Source organism: Magallana gigas, chromosome 1, assembly GCF_963853765.1.
Source record: "Magallana gigas chromosome 1, xbMagGiga1.1, whole genome shotgun sequence".
NCBI lineage: Eukaryota > Metazoa > Mollusca > Bivalvia > Ostreida > Ostreidae > Magallana > Magallana gigas.
Window position 1 is genome coordinate 38,521,565 of NC_088853.1, and position 22,192 is coordinate 38,543,756.

At 33.3% G+C, this 22,192-nt stretch overlaps 2 protein-coding genes across 2 annotated transcripts in view; both read right to left on the reverse strand.

The window, feature by feature from the left end:
• Positions 1–18,191, reverse strand: part of LOC136270148 (multiple epidermal growth factor-like domains protein 10) — a 42,947-nt gene extending 24,756 nt beyond the window's left edge. Inside the window, exons 1-2 of the mRNA XM_066066815.1 lie at positions 17,949–18,191; positions 16,329–16,463 (exon numbers count right to left, since the gene is read on the reverse strand). The gene's annotated coding sequence lies outside the window, so the exon portion shown is untranslated. The remainder of the gene's footprint in view (positions 1–16,328; positions 16,464–17,948) is intronic.
• LOC105320616 (uncharacterized) lies at positions 13,487–15,342 on the reverse strand. Its single transcript, XM_066079114.1, has 3 exons — positions 14,836–15,342; positions 13,751–13,818; positions 13,487–13,641 (listed from the first exon to the last, which is right to left on the reverse strand). Exons 1-3 carry the CDS (start codon positions 15,051–15,053, stop codon positions 13,562–13,564), a joined length of 366 nt encoding a protein of 121 aa, XP_065935186.1. The 5' UTR covers positions 15,054–15,342; the 3' UTR covers positions 13,487–13,561.
• Positions 18,192–22,192: the final 4,001 nt, after the last annotated feature.

Below are 22,192 nucleotides of genomic sequence, written 5' to 3' on the forward strand. Positions count from 1 at the left end.
CAGGTTGAGATGCACCTGCAGAACCATCGTCTGTCTTGTCTTCTGTACGCAGTCCTAGCCAATCTGTCTGTTCAGTTTCAATTGACCAATCAGCATTGAGAGAAATACCTTCATTTTGAAACAGAACACTATTGTGTAGGAGCCATTGCAATGCTTTAATACATTTATTTGGCCTGATTGCTTCATGCAACACACTGTGTTTAAAACTGCGTTTTCTCTTAAATTTAACTTGTATTGTTTCAGAGTCTGCTAAAGTTCTTGGAAGCACTGTGACTGTGGAATTTACATCTGATGGTACATTTACCACATTTCCTCGTAAACTCTTTTGCCCTCCACGAGGTTTTTCAACAAGCTGCATGAAGGGTATTCTGGGACTGATCAATCTTTCTTCCAATTCTGTTATGTTTAAATCTGGAGGCTTTTCTGGAAATCCCATACCATTCACAACAGCAAACGAAGGAATTTTCCCTGCCTTTAAATTTCTGTGACATGTATGACAAATCCATTCAGTATCATTGACACTTTTGAAACCAGTCAAACAAGTTGAACCTATATTTGTTTTTCTTAATTGTTCTGCCTTTAGCACACCATCTCTAAACCATGTCTGAGTACAACAAGAACATACAAACATTGGACCTTTAGATACTTTTTGGTGAAAGCTCATCTTCAAGACATTTGCATCTGATTTTGTCAAATCTTTTTCCAAGGACAACTCTGTTATGCTTGATGAGGGCTTTGATTTCTCTAAATGTCTACTCATTTTGATTAACTGCTGAGTGTCAACAAAATGATCTGAATTCAAGACATAATCTAAATCAACCACATTTCTTTTCCGCTTTTTTCCAAAACTAATTTGAAATGAGCACATTTCATACTGCACTTGCTGAAGAGTTTGATTTCCACATAATGACAAACAAAGGTTTCTTAAAAAATAACACAGATCTTGTAAAGATACAAAACCAGATAACACAGCTTGTCCTTCGGGCTTACATAGCCCATCTAGTCCTCTACTATGAGAATCGAAGACAAAATATCTACCAGACTCATGATGAAACTTAATTGCAATAGAAGCAGAATGAAAAATAACCATGCATGCATTTTGCCGAGAAGCAACAAAAACTGCATTCAAGCTTGACTCTAGTGGCAAACCTAAACCATCTATTCCACCTTCTGTAGACATGCTTCCATATGTAACTTTATATTCTCTTATGGTAAAGCAATTGCCATGATACATAATAAATTGAGGCAAATCAGAAAACTGCAACAGCTCATTAGATTGACCATTTTTTGGTAATTTCTTGTACAATACATCACCCGCAATTAAAACCATGTTCATGTGTGTCCTCCCAATTGTTGTTACATCTGTTAGACATGATTCCATAATGAAAGTGATACAGTTGGTCATGCATTGTCTACCTCTTGAATAAATTGAAAAACGAGTATCACCCTGACAGAAATCAGCAAATACAGTAATTGATGGCCTAACCAATAAATCCCTCATTGGTATGTTTTGTTCCATATTCAGTGGTAAAATTTTAAAAAATTACTGACAACAGAAAAAAACTTGTACGCAATAAGCAAAAACAAAACTTATATGCTTTATGTACTCAAAGCATTTCAATTTACTTATTGACTGTTCTCAAGTTTTCAATTTTACATGTCATTTTTCAAGAAGGTTGTTGAAAATGTTTAAACTCTAATATGGAAATGAAATGTTTCATTTTTTTTTCTCAAATTGTTGTTTATATTTTATATATATTTATATACACAGTTAATTTCAAGTGCTAAACTTTTTAAACACAAACTCAATACTACAATTTGTCACTTTTCAAGTTTCACATTCAGTTATTCTCATTGTTTTCAGATATATATAGCAATGTTCAATGCATATTAAATTGTTATTCAAATTCACAAATTTATGACGTACACACAGTCTCATAAAAAAGTTTTCAAATCTCAATTTTTAATCATTGAAGTATCTCAAGATAATGTCAATACAAGTATTTCTCACTGCATCTCAAAAATTCACTCATTCTCATTTGTTATTGTCATGTAATCTCATTTCTCAAGTTTCTCATTTTGTTATTCTCATGCTTCTCATTTTTCAAACAGAACAATGTGTCTCATAAATTCTCAAATATTTGTCACATTGAATATCTTGTCAGTGGAAAAACGTTCTCAAGGTTCATATACCTTTCAATATTATGTCAAATAATATATCAATGTATCTCAAATTACTGGCTCTAAAATTTTCTCACCTGGCTGACTACGGATTGTATGAACAATTAAAGGAATTGTAAATTTTGTATATAGATCTATATATATATATATATATATATATATATGGTTACCATCCAGTAATACACATGTTCAATACAAATTAACCTCAGAGTGAAAAAAGAACTTCAACATGAAGTTAAGAAAAACCAGTGAACTAATCTTGACAATCAAATTCTAAGTTTTCTAACCGTTTTTAAATTAATATTAAACTATATTTCAATGGAATAAACAACGTAAGTACTATCTAATCTACTTATAGGCCTTGACAGTTAAAATTGTTTCAGATCAATATCATGAATAGCAACACTAAACACATTAAAGCTGTTCCTGCTTTGTGTCAACAATTCTAAAGAGTCACATTTCTAATTAGTCCTACTACCAATACAATGTATACTGTAATATATTGCAATAAAAAAACTACACAGTAGGCCCTACTGCTTTACTCGCTCGCTAGAACTACTTTACACTTCATCGACGCCGTTTCTTTTTTACTTATCTCATGAATGCGATTTTCTAATCAAATAACGACGGCTATATTCTTTGAAAACTTGCAATGTTATCTATAAATTTACCTGAGCTGTGAAGTCAAGTGTGAATTAGTCCCGCCTTCTTTGCTTCAATCTTGATGTCGTTGCGCTGTGTTTACAAAATGCCGACCCACGCTTTCCTTTGTAAATAGTGTATTACTACGCGGGTAAAGCTGCATATAATGTTGCAAGTTATATTTTAAGAAAAATTCATCAGTTTATTCACGTAATCGTATTTTAGGTAAATGTTTTAATAAACGATCTGATTAACAAAATGTGAAATCCACCGTGTATTGTCAGTTCTGTTCTAGGAATTATTTTGCCTTTTTACCGATATCACAGCCCGTGAACTTCTGTATGGAACCCCATTGCAACATGTTGTTTACAAAACTACGTAGGTCCTATTCTCTTTGACCTTAAAATTGCACTGTACTGATAAATATTCTTTTATTTTAAATCTTTGATGTTAAAGAAAAATATTATCGTGATTATTTGTGTGCTGATGCAAATAATTAGAAATATTTTGCCTTAAACACCGATACTACACAAATGCTACAGTCGAGTAGCCTACTTACTTCTTTGCATTCTATTATTAGACATCGAGTCATCAGATAATTTTAGATGATTATAGGTGGCACTTATTCGGAAGTGGCATCCCCGAAAAGCAATGCCAATAAGCGCTTTGCGTACTGCGTACGCTTAGCGCTTAAAAATGAGACCTTTAAGCACTGTGCTGGATAATTATGCCAGTACTAAATTCAAATATGGCATATAGGGGACCTAAACTTAAAGAGTTTACAACCACATTTGTTATCGTTTTATCTCACCTTGCAGGTGGGATATAATTTTTTAAAAATAAAATCATACGAGAGAATAATTCTTTACTAAAGGAAAAACAACATTCCTAAAAGAAATTGAAATTTCCTATCGGAATACAAAAACTTCCTATACATGGAGGAATTTCAATTTCGATAGGATGTGATTAAATCCGATAACGAATCTGTATTTCCTATAAGAAAACTACCTGTATGAATCAAATCCCTAAATGAAATGCTATTCTCCTATGGGAAATACACTTTTTATATGTACATGTATATCAAAAATCCTATGGGAATGTCAATATTTCTTGAAGGAGAATCATTTCTCTTATTGGAATTATCATTTTGTCATAGAATATTGATTTTTAAAGGTAAATGTATGAAGTATGTATGAATTTTTTTTTCAAAACTGCATCTTAAACGGGTGCAAACATGCCATCTTGGCACTGGCGAAATTAAACAGCATTATTGTTTAATCATCTTCGATAAAAAAAATCGCATTGAACGAACAAACCAGCATAGAACGCGGGTATGATAAGGCAACTCTGAGAGTTAAATTTCTCAGATGGATATGACGTCACAATAAGCACATGATGTCATATTTAATCAGTAACATGTCAATTTTTACTTTACATGTATATCTGGCCCCGGGGCCATAAAACTTAGCTAGCTCAGATCTGAGACCGAAATTTGAGACGGTCTCAAATTTCGGTCTAAGTCTCAGACTTAGTGTGCCATAAAAGATTCTCGTCTCGTTGTCAGTCTCACTTTCTTAGTTTGGTCTCACTTTTGAGCTCAGAAAGTTAGACAAGTAAATAGGTGTCTAACTTCTTAGTTTTTGCCCACTTTCAATATGGCTTCCGTGGGTGCGAGATTGAATTTATGCAACATCATTCAGCGAAGAAGAAAGACGTCCAAGAGTTTTTAAGGACAGAAGCAACCCACTGGAAGAACTCCCCGCAGATGAAGTTTTTAGGAAGTACCGTTTTAGGCCAGACACCATTCTATTTATAGTTGGTAGGTTCTTCGAAGACTTGGTTCATCCAACATTAAGAAATTCCCCTCTCCCTCCTTTGCTACAAGTTCTGGCTGCCCTGAGGTTTGTGGCGACGGGATCATTTTATAACTTAGTTGGAGAGTCCCTGGGTGTAGCCAAATCTACTACTGGCAGAGCCGCACGCTATGTCTGTCATCTTTTGGCAGGGAAAGCAGGGAATTACATAAAGTTTCCGAGGGATGTTTCGTCCTACAAGAGCAGATTTTTCAAAATAGCAGGTAAACTTTCATTACTTATCTTCTCGTTTATTCTCTTCGGACGCCCTGACTTCGTGGTCATAGGAGCGGATCGTCCAGCCTCCGTAATGTTTACATACATTTTACCCCAATCTTATCCCTCATATGAAAGACAGTCATGCAAAATTTTCCGCTTAAATTTCTGTCAAAGTTGGCATTTCGGTAGAAAAATACTTAATAAATAACTATTTAAAAAATCAGGAAAATTCATCGATAGGTAATGGAGATAGAATATTTTCTCCAACAAAATGGACTATAAAGATTAAAATAATATAAACACAATGTATCATTAAGTTAAAATATATAGGATGAGCCATGTGCGGATCCAGAAAAAAACATTCCGGGGTGGGGGGGGGGGGGGGGGGGGTCAATCCCAACCCTTTGGTTCTGTGCATGTGTGCATGCGTTCAAGATCATAGCTGCTACATTATAGGGCTATATATGTACGTTGCAGCCTCAGTGTTAAACAGTAAGCTAACCTACCCACTACATGTACGTTGATATTTGTAGCCTGAATATTTCATGCAATGAATATATTAATCAAATTCACGATGGCTATCTTAGATACCACTTCGTCACAGACATGAAACATGTATATTTAGTGATACTTTGTTCATCCTATAGGTTATGAAGAATTTTTGCACGTATATTTCAGCTTAAAATTAACCAATTATGTCCATGTTATTATAGTCTGTCCCAAATTATTGCTTCCATCATTTTTTGATTATTTTTAATAAAAATACAGATATGTGTGAAAGAAGTACAGTAAAAATCAATGAAATGAAAAATATCCAAGATATCTTCATAGACAAATTATCCCTTTTCACTCATAAAATTTCACAGGAACGAAAACAAATTTCAGATGGAAATTTATAATGGGAAATGTTTACACCTTTCTCCATTCTCCAAGTACTCGGGACACCTCGCCCAATTTTTCAATGTTATCACCCAAGCTTATAAATGGCTGATGCAATGCAAAATCCCTGTAGACTTTCTATTTTTGGATGTGTATTGAAACCTGAAGCGTAGGGGGCGTTTCAAAACAGATAATCAGGAAATTTTTCATATTAATAGATGAACGTAGTTTAAGCACAAAGGTATTTACTATTTATTATTATTCCAACTCCAAATCATAGACCTAGTGGCCCACCAAGCTGCTGTTCAATATACCTAGACATCTACGGCCTAGCCGCTAGGCTAGCTGCGATGATCTTGAGTGCAGCATCTTATCAAGATGGTTCCACATTTTTATTCATACCATATTATTCACCAAATTTCCCAATATATTGTTAAACTTTCTTAATTATTATCTAGCAGAATTTGCTAAACAGTATCTAGTTAATTACAACTATTTCATTGGACTCATTTTTTCAAAATATTGCAGATGGTATGTGGCCCTGATTTTTGCATCACAAATGTTGTCGCCAAATGGCCAAGATCTGTGCACGATTCTAGGATTTTTAAAGAATCTGTATTATGCAGAGAGTTTGAAAATGGTATGTTGTTTGGTATGTTCTACCATGTTGTTATTATATACCCTCACCATCTATCTGAAAAAAAAAATTATAATAATAAGAATTACTTAAATAATTAAAAGGGGGTAACAATTAAAGGCTTTGTTCTTTATAATTCCGATTTAAATTATTGCACCTTTATGACTGTGTATTCCATCAAATTGAAAACTGACTATTACAAATAAAATTTATGCAGGACACATACAAGGGATGCTGTTGGGTGACTCCGGATATTTGCTCAAGACTTACTTGATGACTCCATATTTAAACCCCACAGAGGCACACATGCAGCGATACAACACGGCACATTGCAGGACAAGGGTGCTAATAGAGCAGACTTTCGGGATTCTAAAAAGAAGTTTCTCGTGTTTGCACAGCGAACTGCGATTATCACCACAGAGGGCATGTGTTGCAGTAGTTGCCTGTTGTGTGTCAATCAACAGAGGAGACATCATCTCAAATTCCGATGACAATGATCTTAATGTCGCTGAAGATGTAATAGATGGTGTAGTTGACATGGGGGGCAATGCGAAAACTGTGAGGGATCATATTGCTCGTAATTATTTCTGAATTACCAGACAATTAATGACTTTGCATCTTTTAATTCTGGTAATTCATTTTTTTTTTATCAAATCAAATTGATAAACAGTTAATTGTAGAATAGAAAACTTGTAACCAATGTTATTTGAGACATACATGTAGTAATATTAAGGCAGATATTTTCAACATGCAAAGAACAAATTTCAATATTTTATAAATATACAAAGTTGATTTGATTTGATTTATGATAAAAAAAAATCTCACAAAGCAAGTTTCAGAGAGAGAGAGAGAGAGAGAGAGAGAGAGAGAGAGAGAGAGAGAGTATTGGTACATATGTATTCGACTACCGTATGTTTTTGTTGACACTTTTTACCATATCTTATTTTAACTGCCTTTACCATCTATACTTATAAATTAAGGCATTTTGCAAATAAACTATAAAACGCCTGCACCAGAGTACTTGCTTACACCTTTGGTATTTCAACACATGCGTGATGCTGTCCGTAAGGTATAATTGAATTTTAACTGATAAGTTATTATTGTGAAATTAATCAAAAACCTACTTTCATTTACGATAAACAAGCCCGAAATATCAAAAATGAGAGTAAGGTGGTGGACACGCTTTGGCGGATCCAAGTCAGGGACAGTTTGCATCAAAATATATAATTGCAATGAAATAATATTGAATGATAACGTAAAGAGTGAATATATTTACTGTGAGCCTATTTAGAGAATACATTAAAGTTAAGATTTGACAAACGTTGAATAAATAAAATGAGTAAATTCGTTTCTTTAGTGGGCGATTTTAGTTTTGATACCCATTCGCTTGAGAACTTTCCAGAACGGGGTAACCAAGAACGCGAATGGACTAATTGACGAAAAGTGTAGGACGGGTTCATTATGCATCGCGGGCAGATACCTTGGATCGGACTTCTATTAATACAAAAGTTAATAAATAAAATGGAACAATTAATGCTATTTTAATATTAATGAAAAGAACTTTCCAGAATAGGGTGCCCAGAAACGGGTTGACTAATTGACATCATGGCCCTATACATAGGGCGAGTTAACATGTCATCCAGATACTTTGAACCTGACAAGTTTGGTTAAAAAATGTATGCAAATGGATAATAATGCATAATCTAACGTGTTTTAATTTAATTTTATACTTTTTTGTATCACGACAGATGTAAACCTAAGACATAAATTTGTTGAAAAGATAATTGTATTCTACGTAAATGTTTAATAGGGATGCCCCCCCCCCCCCATGATTGTTTTTTAAAAACAGTCTTTTATCTGAAGTGCTGATTTTTTATCCCCGTCCGTTCCTCTAAATCTGCAATGCAGTTTGGTGGTTTTTTTCATTTCAATTTTAAAGAAAAATGGGACAAAGATAATACAAAAAGGAACAAAAATATGGTTCAACATATTAAGCATTATATGATAATAATGTGTAAAGTGTTAAATCCACCGATTGAGCGGGGTATCATCTAGTATTAATAAAATGAGCATGAATCTGGGAGATTGATATTACATGAATGGAATTAAAATATCTTATCAAATAACATGTTCCTTTTTAAAAAGCTATAAAACCATATGGTAATTTTAAATAAATGTATGATCAAACAAAAAAAAACCCCAAAAAACCACACACAAAAAAGGCAAAAATATCAATTACTAGCTATGAGGAAAGATTTTTTTCAAAATACTGGGTTAAAACTGCGTTAAACTTCTGAAAATGGAGAGAGAGACAAGTAGTTCAAAGTGCCATTTCTTAAAGAGTTTTTCTGCATCTCGATTAATTCCAGTTCTGCAGAAACCTTCTTCATTTTCAGCTTAATGTAATCAGTCTCCAATCTTAATTTGTCTTTCTCAGCTTCCAACACCTCCAAGTGTATCTCGCTGATGTCCCTACTTCTCTTTCTCTTGGGAGGATTCCCGTCAGCCATCTGCTGGACCGGTACACTTGTACTGGTACATGCAGTCCTGCATGAAGCTTCCTCTGATTCTGGAAGTTGGGGTTGATCTCCTGCAAGAAACATCCCAAATCAGTAATGAGAACTAGACACGATCTCGTTGCGAGCAACGAGGAGGTCTTCCGTTCGAATTTTAGAACGGATTTGACGTCATGGACTTAAATTTTGACAACAAAACATGATCTGGAAATAGTAGTTGAGTACTAATGCTTTCCTGTAATGCTTTATAAGTTCTTTTACGTTGCATTTTTAAATGCTTGCAATTCTTTCAATTGAGATAAAAAAAAAAGATTAAACGTTTTACCTCTGGCCCCTAAAATCCCTAATTAGGTAATGCATGAGAAGATCATTAAATTGTTAGGTTAAATAAAAAAAATTCAAACTGCGTAATTTTTCAAAGTGCGTTGCATACCTTATTTTGCTTTTGAAACCTATTGAAAACATCTCTCAGTAAATGACTATATAGATAAAAAGACTTTAGGCCCATCTTGATCCCTAATTTGAGGGGTCAGTCCCTTTTACTTGATATCAAATAGGTCTTTTAATTTGAAACATATTTTGTTCAACACGTGTTGTTTAGAAATTTGTTACCGTTCGTGAGATATACGGGAAAGAAAGTTTTAGGGACCAATTCATTATCACCTTATAGGGACCGTTTAACGACATTTTTTAAAGGTTGAATATTGTTTAGAACATCATTTTGAGCATCTTTTCATCTATACTGCATTTCAAAAGATATTTCATTTCTGATATATTGGTCTTTAAATGTTGAACATTTGACCTCTGAAAACCTCTGATTACGTAACGCATGATTAAATCATTACATTGCTTGGATACATAACGTAAGATAACATTTCTGCTTTTATGACCTTTCACAAAATATCTCTCAGTAAACAGCTATAGATAACAGACTTTAGAGCCCTCTGGTCCCTTAATTTGAGAGGCAAGCCCCCTTTTCTTGATATCGAATGAAATGTCAAATATCAAAAGATATATTGGTGATCAAAATTTCAACGTTTGACCCCTAAAAATCTAATTACCTCATTACGTAACACATGATTAAATCAATAGATTTCTTCGATACATAACAGTTAACAGTTGAGATCGACTCAAAGTTTTAAATTTTTTACCTCACGTAATTTTAAATGACAACAGCTGTAAAAAGAATTAGACATCACTTTGGAGAAATAAACAAGTATTGAAAATAATTCATGGCCAGGATCATGCACATGACAAATGAAGTGTCTTACACATGTAAATCTTAATATTAAAGCTGCTTGGTACGATTTTTTATAAAATATTTGTAAGCTTTTAAACGATGGTTATGCTAAGTATGTGTGTAATTATATACGTTGCAGTAGTTTTCCTTGTCAATGAAAAAATAATATACATGTTTATTATTAAAAAATGTTGTGCAATCCGGATCTTGTCTATTCCAGCCGCGATGTTTATAATTAGTGAGAGTTATCTCCCGTAGTCCGGTCACTTATCGATCGATTGGCCTTCTGCGAGTTAATTAATGCTCAATTATCCACAATTGTTTCTGTCGTAGCTATTGATTTAAACAACATTGAATATAGATCCAAACTAGCAGCTCATTTCAGTTTATACCGTAGAGTCTTGTTATAAATAAATACGCATTTTTTGCTAAAATTAGATAGGTAGATTAAGTTCACCCCATTTTTTCCGGCCGTGATTCGGATACCGCGGGAGTAAGACTGCCGATATCGTTTAATATCCCCGTTGTATGGGTACACGTACAAAGTTGCATATTATTCTGTCAAAATTCTCAATATTTTTTATATAAAATTCTAATTTATATATAAATATTAATCTATTGTTTCCTGCATAATAACAGTTCTCGCCCTTAGTTAGTTCAGCTTACTGTTGACTTGTTAATGTTTTTTAACAATTTCCGGTTAAGAATTTTCAGGTGAATCGGATGATTGAAAAATTATCAATTACGATGATTTGATTGAAAAAGCTTTTCCATCTTATGTATTCCGTTATGGACCCCCCCCCCCCCCCCAAAAAAAAAAATGAAAATAAAAATAGGTACATGTACCGTAAATAAGATCGATGTTATCTAATATATTTCAAAAGAATTTAAAATTTTGCAAGAATACACCTACTGCATTAAATACTATAATTATTTTGCAACAAATATCTTTAAAAGGAAGTTAGCCATTCCGGCCAAGGTTGTTATCCACCGAATTAGACAAGTTTTACCGTACAATGTACAAATTTATTTACAAAATAAACGACATAAAAGGGTTTCGCGTTATTTCGCCTCGTGTTTAAACTGGCCCCTTACGCCGAAGCTAGTATGATTGTATTACGATTTTGACAATAACAAATAAAATATACAGCATGACTATTTGATAAAAAAGTGTACATCTGTTCATTAATAATTTTCAAGTTTACGTTGTTTATAATTGATGCAAAATATGCAGGATGAATAAACCCGGTCATTCGAAGGATGAGACCAAACAGTTAACCGTCCTAAACTATCCCATGATGTATTTATGGGGGTTTTGTATGCCCAATTATACTTATTTACTTTGAATATTTCTAACGTTAAAAGGCTATCAATTCCGTGTAAATACGAGTATCAAATAATTTTCCATGCAAACCAAATGAATGATCTTACAAAGATGTAATGGCCAATCGGAACATGCAGCCTAATAAAAATTTCTCCACTTATTATACCTCGAAACGTTATTTCAAATCAGAATCTAACAATGAAGGGAAATTGAAATATTCGGCGGATCTAAATGTTCAAATATTCTTATGATAAAATTTTGTATTTATGGCAAACGTAGATTAATTATATATATTTTTATCTCCTACAAGATATAATCGCACTTGTGTTTTGTATCCATCATTTTTACACTCTTTGTAGCCAAATCTGTCAAAATTCGTGGTCGTTTAACCCTCTTGTTTTAAACCACGCTGAAATGTTCACAATCGATGCGCTGTAAAACGAAAGAACTATTTTATGACATAGACAAAATCACAAAGAACAATTATGTAACACCTTTTTTCAATGACAGTCATACTATCTTTTTTTAAATTACGACACCAAAACAGCATTCATTCGTAGGTTAAGGTATAATCTTTTGCAAAGAAATAAACTCATGTGTGCATTACGGCAAGGCGCAAATCTTGTGTATTGGATAACGGAATAACTAGGCCGCTCGCTAGTCCAACCGCGACCTATTTCCTCGGCCGGGATCGGATGCTTAAAATTGTTTACATACACAGCTCGGAATTTAGATAGATTTTTAAATGCGACTCAAATTCATTGCATAGAAACAGTTCTTTTATTCATAATGTGTTTTACTAGAAAAGTATTAAACTGTTTAAACACTTACCGCATGTAAGCTGGTTTACTGTCTATGGAAGTAGGTAAACCTTTAAAATTGGAATTTTTCTGTTTGAAGCTAAATAAATAAACCCATGGGTGCATTGCAGCAAGGCGTAAATTTTGTGTATCGGATAACGGTAGACCGCTCGCTAGTCCAGCCGTGACCTATTTCCTCGGCCGCGGGCAAGGGATCAGATACGTAATTGTTCACATACACAGCTCGGAATCCAGCTAGATTTTAAATGCGACTCAAATGCATTGCGTAGAAGAAGTTCTTTTATCCATAATGTGTTTCACCAGAAAATAAATAAAATGTTCTAACCATTCCCGTAATATAAACTGGTATCCTTTATGTCAGTTATACGCACTAATACCCCGTTTATTTGCCAAATAAAACACAAATACATGGTAACAAGTCTAGCTTTTTACACTTATATTACGCAATACCCGAACAAAATATTATTGTTATGACATTAATTAGATCATAATGAACAACTTTTGCAGCGACAGCTATATCGAAATCTTAACCGCTTTTGAGTTATACAGTGAAAATTTTAAAGGGTTCTAGGTCCCTAATTTTAGGGGCCAGTCCCTTTTTCTTGATGTCAAACAAAAGATCTTGTAAATATAAATCTTTTTTCTTCTACATGTCTTAACAAAATATTTACGAGAAAAGAGATAATCTAAGAAAACCAAGCAAAATTACAAAGCTTTTGTTATCTAAATTTTCGAGCCCTACCGAGCGCCGGCGTTTCTTGTGCTAGGAAAATATGAATGAGTTTGTTCAGAGAAGCAATCTTTTGTCTATCATCCCTGAAATTTTGAAATCGATATCTTTTGTAGTTTAGGAGAACACTCTTGGACAAACCAACCCCCTAAAAATCATTAAAAGGCCAATATCTCAAACACGGAAATGACGTCATCAACCAAAAAATTTTCCGATAAGGTTCACAACATAGTTAGTAAGATCTAAAAATTTCGTGCAAATCGGTTGATCCGTTTTTGAGATATCGCGTGCACAAAAAACCGTAAGAAAAAAAAAGAAGAAGAAGAAGAAAAAGAATCCGAAGAATAACAATAAGGTCTTCCGTTGGAAACGGAAGACCTTAATAATGAAAATAATTCAATTGAAAACATTCTAGATAAGATGATGTTTAATTACTTACCTGTAGCTGTACAAGCCGTTTCCAAACCCCCAACTATTCCATCCATTGAGGGCTTTCCTGCTAGGAAGGTCAACATGGCCTCATCCATGGGGGAGGGAGACGGGGGCTTTGGTCCACCACCTGTCCCTGGATATTTTGTTTGACTGTTGATTGTTTTGGGCTTAAAAAATGAAATGATTTACTGTAGATACAATGATTCATGCAAATGCACATGATATATCAATTTTGAAAAATCTCTTCAGAATTAAAAAAGTGATTATGTATGTTACCTCGCTGCTTCATATTTGACCATTGCTTCTTAACTTGCTTGACTGTTCTCTTTTTGACTGTTCCCTTTCTATATAAAGAAAAAGGAGACAAAATAAGTTTTATTAGTTAATGGTGACAATGAATGCTTTAAATTGTAATTGAATTATCCTTTTTTGTGTGTTTTATTTAAAGGAAACTATCAGTAGTATTCATTCCAGAATGAAATGTGCATCCTCGCCGAATATCTGTGTGGTCGAAATGACGCGACACCCACATTTGTTACTATAGTCTGTCCCAAGATATTTTTGCCGCATATTTTCTTAAATTATTCAATATTTATAAATACCTCTTGGTTCAGACGATGTTCATTCAATAGTATAAAAAAATCCCAAGATTTCCCCTTTAAAACGCCCCCTCTAGCTTGTCGGGTATCAGTACACGGCTAAAAATAAAAAGTCTACGAGGTTTTTCCATTGCTAAGGAGATGAAGACGCCCGGATGATAACGTTGAAAAATTGCGCGAGGTGTCCCGAGTATTTCCGAATGGAGAAAAGATGTCAACATTCCCCATTATAAATCTCCGTAGGAAATCTGTTTTTGTTCCTGTGAATTTTTACGAGGGAAAAATGATAATGTGTGAATGAAGTTATCTTGGGAATTTTCCTTTCATCGATTTTAATTGCACTTCAGTCACAGGTATGTGTATTTTTATTAAAAATCGTTCAAATATGCAGCATAAATATCTTGGGACAGACTATAGCTATGACGTAAAATGTAAACAGTCTGAGTCTCTATAAATAGTTCCTAACTAGGGAGTTCATGAGTCTTTTTTTAGGTGAAGGACTTTTTATTATTCGCCAGACTGTGTTGACAAAATGATATGGAAGAGTTGCTTTGCATTTATGAATATAGATTTTAACTCTTCCGTATACCCAACTATTTTTTTTATACGACACATTCACTGAAAAGCTGATCTTGTTATATTCACGATTGCACCGAGCTGCTGAACCAATAGAATATGCATATGAGAAAATTATTTTGAAAATAATTATTGTGATTATAACATTTTATTTTCAACATGTTTAAAAATAATTAAGCGACTTACGCATTAACAACGTCCGTTACTTCAAGCCAGGCTCGGTTTTTCTCGGCCTTGCCGCTACTCGTCCCTTTGAACTTTCCGTCAATGACTTCAATTCTTTTGCAAACTTCTGCAGAGAGAACTTTCCTCTCCAACGGAGTCCAGTATGGCTCGTTTTGAACCTGGTTCATCGTTTTTTCGACGTTTTTGCTTATGAGATAATCAATTTCCCGTTCACCCATATCGGCTGCTACGTTGATTGACGCTGATGACGTCAATTAACGTAAAATGACTTAACAATATGCATACGAACTAGGAAAAGATAACACTGAATAATAGTTACATTTATAAAATTTATTTTCATATTTTTTTTGTGCATATATTTTTATTGCGCAATATAGTGGGCGTGGCACTGCCATGTGTCAAACAAAGATCATCCACAATTCACTTGATATCCTGCTAAGTTTAGATCTCACTTTTTGTCTCAAATTAGACTTTCTTAAGTGAGCTTAAACTTCCTTTATGGCACACTCTAAGTGAGACGAACTAAGTTGAGATCAATTTCTGAGATTTTTTTTTCGGTCTCAGATCTGAGCTAGCTAAGTTTTATGGCCCCGGGGCCTGGTTTTAATTATAAAAACTACCGGCGTAAAGATGTCACTAGATACTCTTCTAACTGAATATATCTTCGGTTTCTCTGTATTACGTATAATTATCATTGATGACGTCACATGCATGTGTTTTAGAGAAGATCAATGTCTAGAGACAAATCATCGGAACGCATGTAAACAATGCCGAAATCAGACTGATTTCATACTGATAGAAAAGATTTAGATGAATGTCAGTTTGGATATAATCAGGATAATATGGGGATGGATATTTTGTTTTATTAGCGAGTGTTATACATGTAAGGTAAGCAGATATACATTTATGTGGCTTGACGATCATTCCTCTGTCAGCGTGTACAAAAAAGGTTAAAGTGTAACTCTACCCCAAATAATATTAATGTTGCATTTGGCAAATATCAAAAGCATATTACCTAAACTACTTGAAATGTGCTGCTAGAATCCTGTGCTTCGTTGTTGTAAATAAGATATACGTATTATTTTAAATGAAACTGAAGAAGTCGACGGGGTTTCCAATAAATAATGACAATATTTATTTTATGCGATTAACGATAGGATTCTAGCAGTAATAATAATAAACATGAACAAATTGCCGATCGAATTATTGTATAATACATACAAATGAACTTCGATGTAGTTTTACACTTTTTGATTTTTTATTAAGGTAAAAAAGTGATCTATTTTTAACTGTCACGTGATACTATGACTTGCATCTGAAGTAGACAAATAATATCATTGCAAACACATCCACTTGATATTAATACTCGGCATAAAAATAGACAATGTTTTAATTGATCATAATATCGAAGGTTATTAAACTCGTAGTTGCCTTAACTTACCCGAGAAATTATCAACAGATAAAGAAAAAAATGGATCTTTAGCTTGTCTTACCTAATTCACAGTGATGGCCTCGGTACCCAGGTTTACATCCCTGACAGGTGCCCGTCTCTATGTGACAGTACTGACAGTTGACATCAGGACAGAAAATGGAGCACTTAGATCCGTAAAACCCTGTTGCTGGACATCCTGTATATCAAATGTTATTAATTACATATTTTTTGTTTTCATTACATTTAAAATATTCTTAATAAAATAGGATACACAAGGCGTTCATTTACGTGACTGTATTTAATTGTATCCATGAACGTTTTCGAAGCATTTTCCAAATCAATCAGAAACATATTTTAACATTTAGAGCAAAAGAATTTGACCCCTGAAGCTATGTTGCTGGACAACGTTTGAACTAATGCTAATTTATTTAAATTATATTTCTTGCAGTAGTCATACATTTCAACTGAGTATCATGCAATTTGTTTATATTTATAGTTAGTATAGGAGTATATCTCTGAATTTGTAAAAAAAAAAAGAAGTGTAAGGAAATTTTATGTGACTTTGTGACTTTTGAGACAACAAGAGAGGATCAATGGGTTCAACTGTGATTCTTTATGACTGTTAGTAAGTTTACCATTTAAAATAGTCATTTAATAGATAATGTTTCAATTTATTGACAATAAGGACAACAGTTTGGACAATTGTTTAAGAAAAAGCATCCATGTACTTGACAACATCGGGTATGGTTAACTATAGGTTTACATAATGACATTAAAAAGATCATGTAACTTGAGAACAGTATAATTAAGCATGAGTTAAAAGTATATTGCAACATTTTTTTTTTCATTTTCTTGGCTAGTAGTAGTATAACATATTAAAAACCAAGGCACATTTGTGATTTATGTGTAATATAAATACAGACATCCCCATAATAATTTGATGCTAAAAAAACCAATGCCTATCCACAACATGACACAACTCTGTCTCTCATATTGAAGATATCTGACCTCAGAGTCATGAATTGTCTGATATGATACAGATACTGTCGTCAGCCATGTATTAAACTATGCAAAACACTTTTTGGCCTCCCTATATTAAGTATTACAATACAGGGTATTTATGGAAAAAATACACACACCAAATAACCCAACCTACCGACTACGAAAATATAAAAAAAAATCATATAAACTAACTTACAAATGTTAATGGTGCGATCTGTTCAGTTAGTCTATCTCGCCACTTTAACCTTACCCTAACATAAATGTAACAGCCATGACCCTTACAAGAAGAGAATTTAGTTAATTTAATGCTAAATAAAATGTTTCTGAATATTTCATTCCTGTCTTTCAGTCATCTTTAAACGGATTAAAAAGCAAAAGTTATCTTTCTGCATATTTTTAATAATTCAGATCGATATTAGAATTGCTAAGCATGACATCTTAACATATTTCCAGGGAAGAGGGGGAGAAAGCAAACTCTTCCAAGCAAAAAAATAGACACTAAAACGATTGAACATAATTCGAAAGATTCATTTAAATGGTCAACACTTTGTCTTATTACTGACTTAATCCACAGGGTCTACACACTGGTTTATTGTTTTATGTTTAGTAGATATGTGACCAAATATGAAAAATATTAAAACATTTTTCAAAGGTTGTTAAAATTATAAAGAACACTAACCATACACCTCTACTTCACAGAGGTTAGTCCCTACGAAACTTTCATAATTTTCAGGGTAGACAACTCCAGGTAGTCTCTCGTTGTAGTAGATGACATATTGTCCATGAACAAAACAATTTGTTGTAAAGACAGGAGGTAATGTGTTTATTGTGAAGTTCTCGTCCTTGAAACACACCGTTCCCTGTGATCTATCCGTGGTATTGGAGGCATAGACGGAGAATCCAAGAACATAGCCTGCTAGGTACGTCCAACCTGTGGAAGACGTTAACGGTACATTGAAAGACAAATTTATTCTATCTCAAAATTTGCAATTTCAATCTAACATCGTCAAGAAAAATTTCTAAGTTAATCCTTTCTTTATCGCAGAATAATGATTAACACGTATTTTAGCTTAAGGTCAGACGACACGTTCCTCGAGAATCTTTTTTGTATCTCCTTGTAATAAAGAGTTCCAATAAAAATATTAATTTTATAATTACTTTAAAAATGATCAAAATTTACTTGAATTTGGTTATATGTGTACATGGTCGAGTGGTTAGAACCGTGGCCGTTCTCTGCCAAAAGCGTATAGGTTCTAGAGGTCGTGAGTTCAAAGCCCCGCCCCGGCGGAGATATAGTTCTAATTTAGTGAATTTTGCTGTGCTGTAGATGTATTTATTTTATATCAGCAATTCAAGTGTATTTTCAAGAAGATTATAAAGGAAATTGCATAGACTAGTATTTTGCAGAAATGCCTGGTCAGGTACCCTAATTTTTTGCAAGAAAGCTTGTCAAAGTAGTAGTAAACCATTAACAAATTCCTGGAAAAAGTTATCTAATATTGAGGAACGTGTCGTCTGACCTTAAAGCCAAAAAGTTAAGAAGTTAGGTACATATTCACACATTTTGATTGCACGTTAAATTCCATTTTATTTATCAACAAATAGCCTTTACGCGAAGCCACGCAATGCGATTAACAAATTCTTTTGATGTCCTCTTGACTCAATTAGTGTCAGGTCATCGGATTAAGTTTCTTTGTTAGACCTGCTCTTTTAGGTATCTTTTCTGTGAGAGGCCCCCGATAGGTAATTTGGGTATATGTATCTGTATATGTTTTTGTTGTTCTGATAATTCCCCCTTTGTTGAACCCTACCTCGACCAGGCTGATTTTTGTATCCAGTGCCCAGCGCGTCACTTTTTGCTGGACACTCAAGAATAAACTACGTAAACTTTATTAAAGAAGCCTTGGTCATTATTTCAGGTAGGAAACTATATTTTTATTTTTATGTATACCATTTATAAATATGCAACTTACAATTTTATATTTTGATTTATTTGTGTTTATTTTGTTCCTTGCACTTTGTACAATATTTTCAAAGAAAGCATGAATATACATTGTTTACTCAGGTTGCTTAATTTGTCACAAAATGTTAGTAAGGTCTTTGTTAAAATGCATTCAACGATTCATTTTAACTATCATTAACAAAATTACTTGTGATTCGGTAAATCTATTTTATTCTGTTAATTTCAAAATTAGTAAGTTAAAATATTAATTTATTTTCTTTGTTAATTTTATTTCCAGAAAAACGCGCATGGCGTGATAAGTCTTAAATTAACTAACTAATCATTTTAAATGATAATTCAAGGATAGGATATTGATTATTATTCAATTACAACTCTTGTGTCTTTTTGAGATTCAGAAAGCTAATTTACTCAACATTTGTAAAATTGCTATTTCACATTCCGGATATTGTCACGTGACCGGTTTAGAGTTTATATGATGTGTTTATGTTTCCACACAAATGGAAAGTTGTACGCTGACAGGATATTTTCCTCGAGATATGTGTTTTTCAATTATTTGCATTGACCGATTGTTCCCAGAACAATGTGTAAGTGTTGATATGTCTTTTCATACTATGTTTTAGCAATTTTTGTAGCAATCGTTGTAGTTTTGTTTGTTTTTATAGTCAGGTACATGTGCACTTATGTCTTTGACTACTGAAACTTGTATACTTCTAGGTGTTATTTGCATAGATAGGTTTTCTATTTCCTTAGTCCCATTCCATGATTATTACAAGGCTCCAACAGATAATTATTCTCATTATTAAGGATCTAGATTGCTTATTTGTTCATGTTGATTGGTACTAATCAAATGTTTGTCAAAACACCTTAGCTTTGTTCTTCATAAATAGTGTACCTCATCATGGTCAAGCGAGTTCTCCATTTAAATTAATTTCCCCCATTTTTGTAGTGATTGTTTAGTGTATTGAAACATCTATTGTCATTTGATATTATGTGCTCATGTGAATCATAGGTTCTAGTTGATGTGGTCAGTAAATATCTTAACTTTAAGATTTTGTTGCATATTGTTTTCAGTGCAAAGACTCATTGTTTTACTACTTATGTTTTTATATGTCTTATAATAACTTATGACTTTTTGCTGGACACTCAAGAATAAACTACGTAAACTTTATTAAAGAAGCCTTGGTCATTATTTCAGTTGTCACCAGATAAGCAAAGAAAATCCCGGGTGACAAAAGAGTACGTGGCGAAAAGGGCGGTCAGAGTGCTCTCTTAAAAACCAAGCACCTTTATTTCAAACAGTAAAGAACAGGCAAAAAATAGGTGAAAAGGCACCTAACAACTTCCTGTTTAACGCGATATCACTTGAAACCCAATAACAATCATAAGGTACATCAGTGAAGATAATATCATTGATAACCATGGTGGGTAGATACCATGAAACATTTCTCAAGTTATATAAAATACCAAATCCTTTTAATATCTGACACTGGAAAAACTTTATATGATTTAGAGGCGCTATACATACGAAGGTTTCTTTATCGTGCTAGCTCCTACTTTAACACAATATCTTATATTGAGAATCATTGGTTTGTTTTAATAAACACCAGGATATTTGTGTCATACAGATCATTTTCAAGAATAACCTATACCTAATTGTCGCTCAGTATTCGAAAAAAATATATGTTATTAACAGAGGGTTAAACTCAAATCTGACCATTCAAGTGTCACTCTAAAACACGTCAAGAAGTATATCGTGATTGTAAGAAACCTCTTTATATACAGAAGTGCAGCTGGTCTCCATGTTAGTCATGCATAGATTGTTTGTGTTAATCTGCATTTAGAGGGTTAAAGTATACTTAAATACAATCTGGAAAAAAGGTTAACACAAAGATTATCATTTGATTACTATGTTGTCTACCTGCTATGATTCGATAAATTGCGGTTTTAGATGGGAGACAAGTCTGCTTTGTTACAACTTTGCGCGAACTGTTGTCGTATAATTTTGAGAGCATTGCACATTTTCGTTATTACACAATCTTTATTTATGAAAACCCCCATGTCGTTCATACCTTTACTATTTTATTTTAGGTCATGCGTTGATGTATTTTCTTAAATGGAGGAATGACAAAATCGTCAAATAAGATTCAGAACCCTAAGGTCAGATTTTTGGCATAAAGTTTTTTGGTATTTTACTAAAGCTACATCCCATTCAGTTCACTATACTTACGTCTGTTATAAACATTAAATGATTTTGTCGGTCGAGTTTTATAACTACAGAAGGACAAAGTTCATAGGTTTATACTGTCGTGTTAAGAAAATATAAATAATTTCGTGAACAAATATTTACATTTTGTATGTGGTTATTATAAGTGTTATTTATACCTAAAATTTTAATTTAAAAATTGTAAATGTGTTTGATCTTTTGTTTTAGTTACATGTACTGTTCATGTTCATTGCAGCCGTTGAAACAGCTTAATTTTCTTCAGTGTTTATTACACTTAAACCAATAATTTTCTGTTCGGTATTGCGTCTTTCAAACTAACAGGGATAATCATATGACGATTTAGTAATCTGATAAAATGTAACGGTATTTTAAAATTATATTATTCTTCTGTTTTAATTATTACGTAAGTTATTTATCATTGCTCTCCGCGAGCAATGTCAATACGTAATTGACCCCGTTTAGAAAGATTGCTCCTCGCGAGCAATGCATATTATGTATATATAGGACGGGTACAAATTACGGGGGGTCTTACTATTTTTCTATTGCGGGAGATACATGTGCAGTTCAGCCAGTGATGTTTTGATATTTTATTTGTGAAACTTTGGATTTTTATCGTAATGTGAATAAACTGTAAATAATTCTACTTTGTGTTTCTATTAAACTAAAGCGTATGCTTTAGAGGTTGGAGCATTATCATCTCAAGGAATTAGTTAAAATGTGAGTTAATTACCTGTGG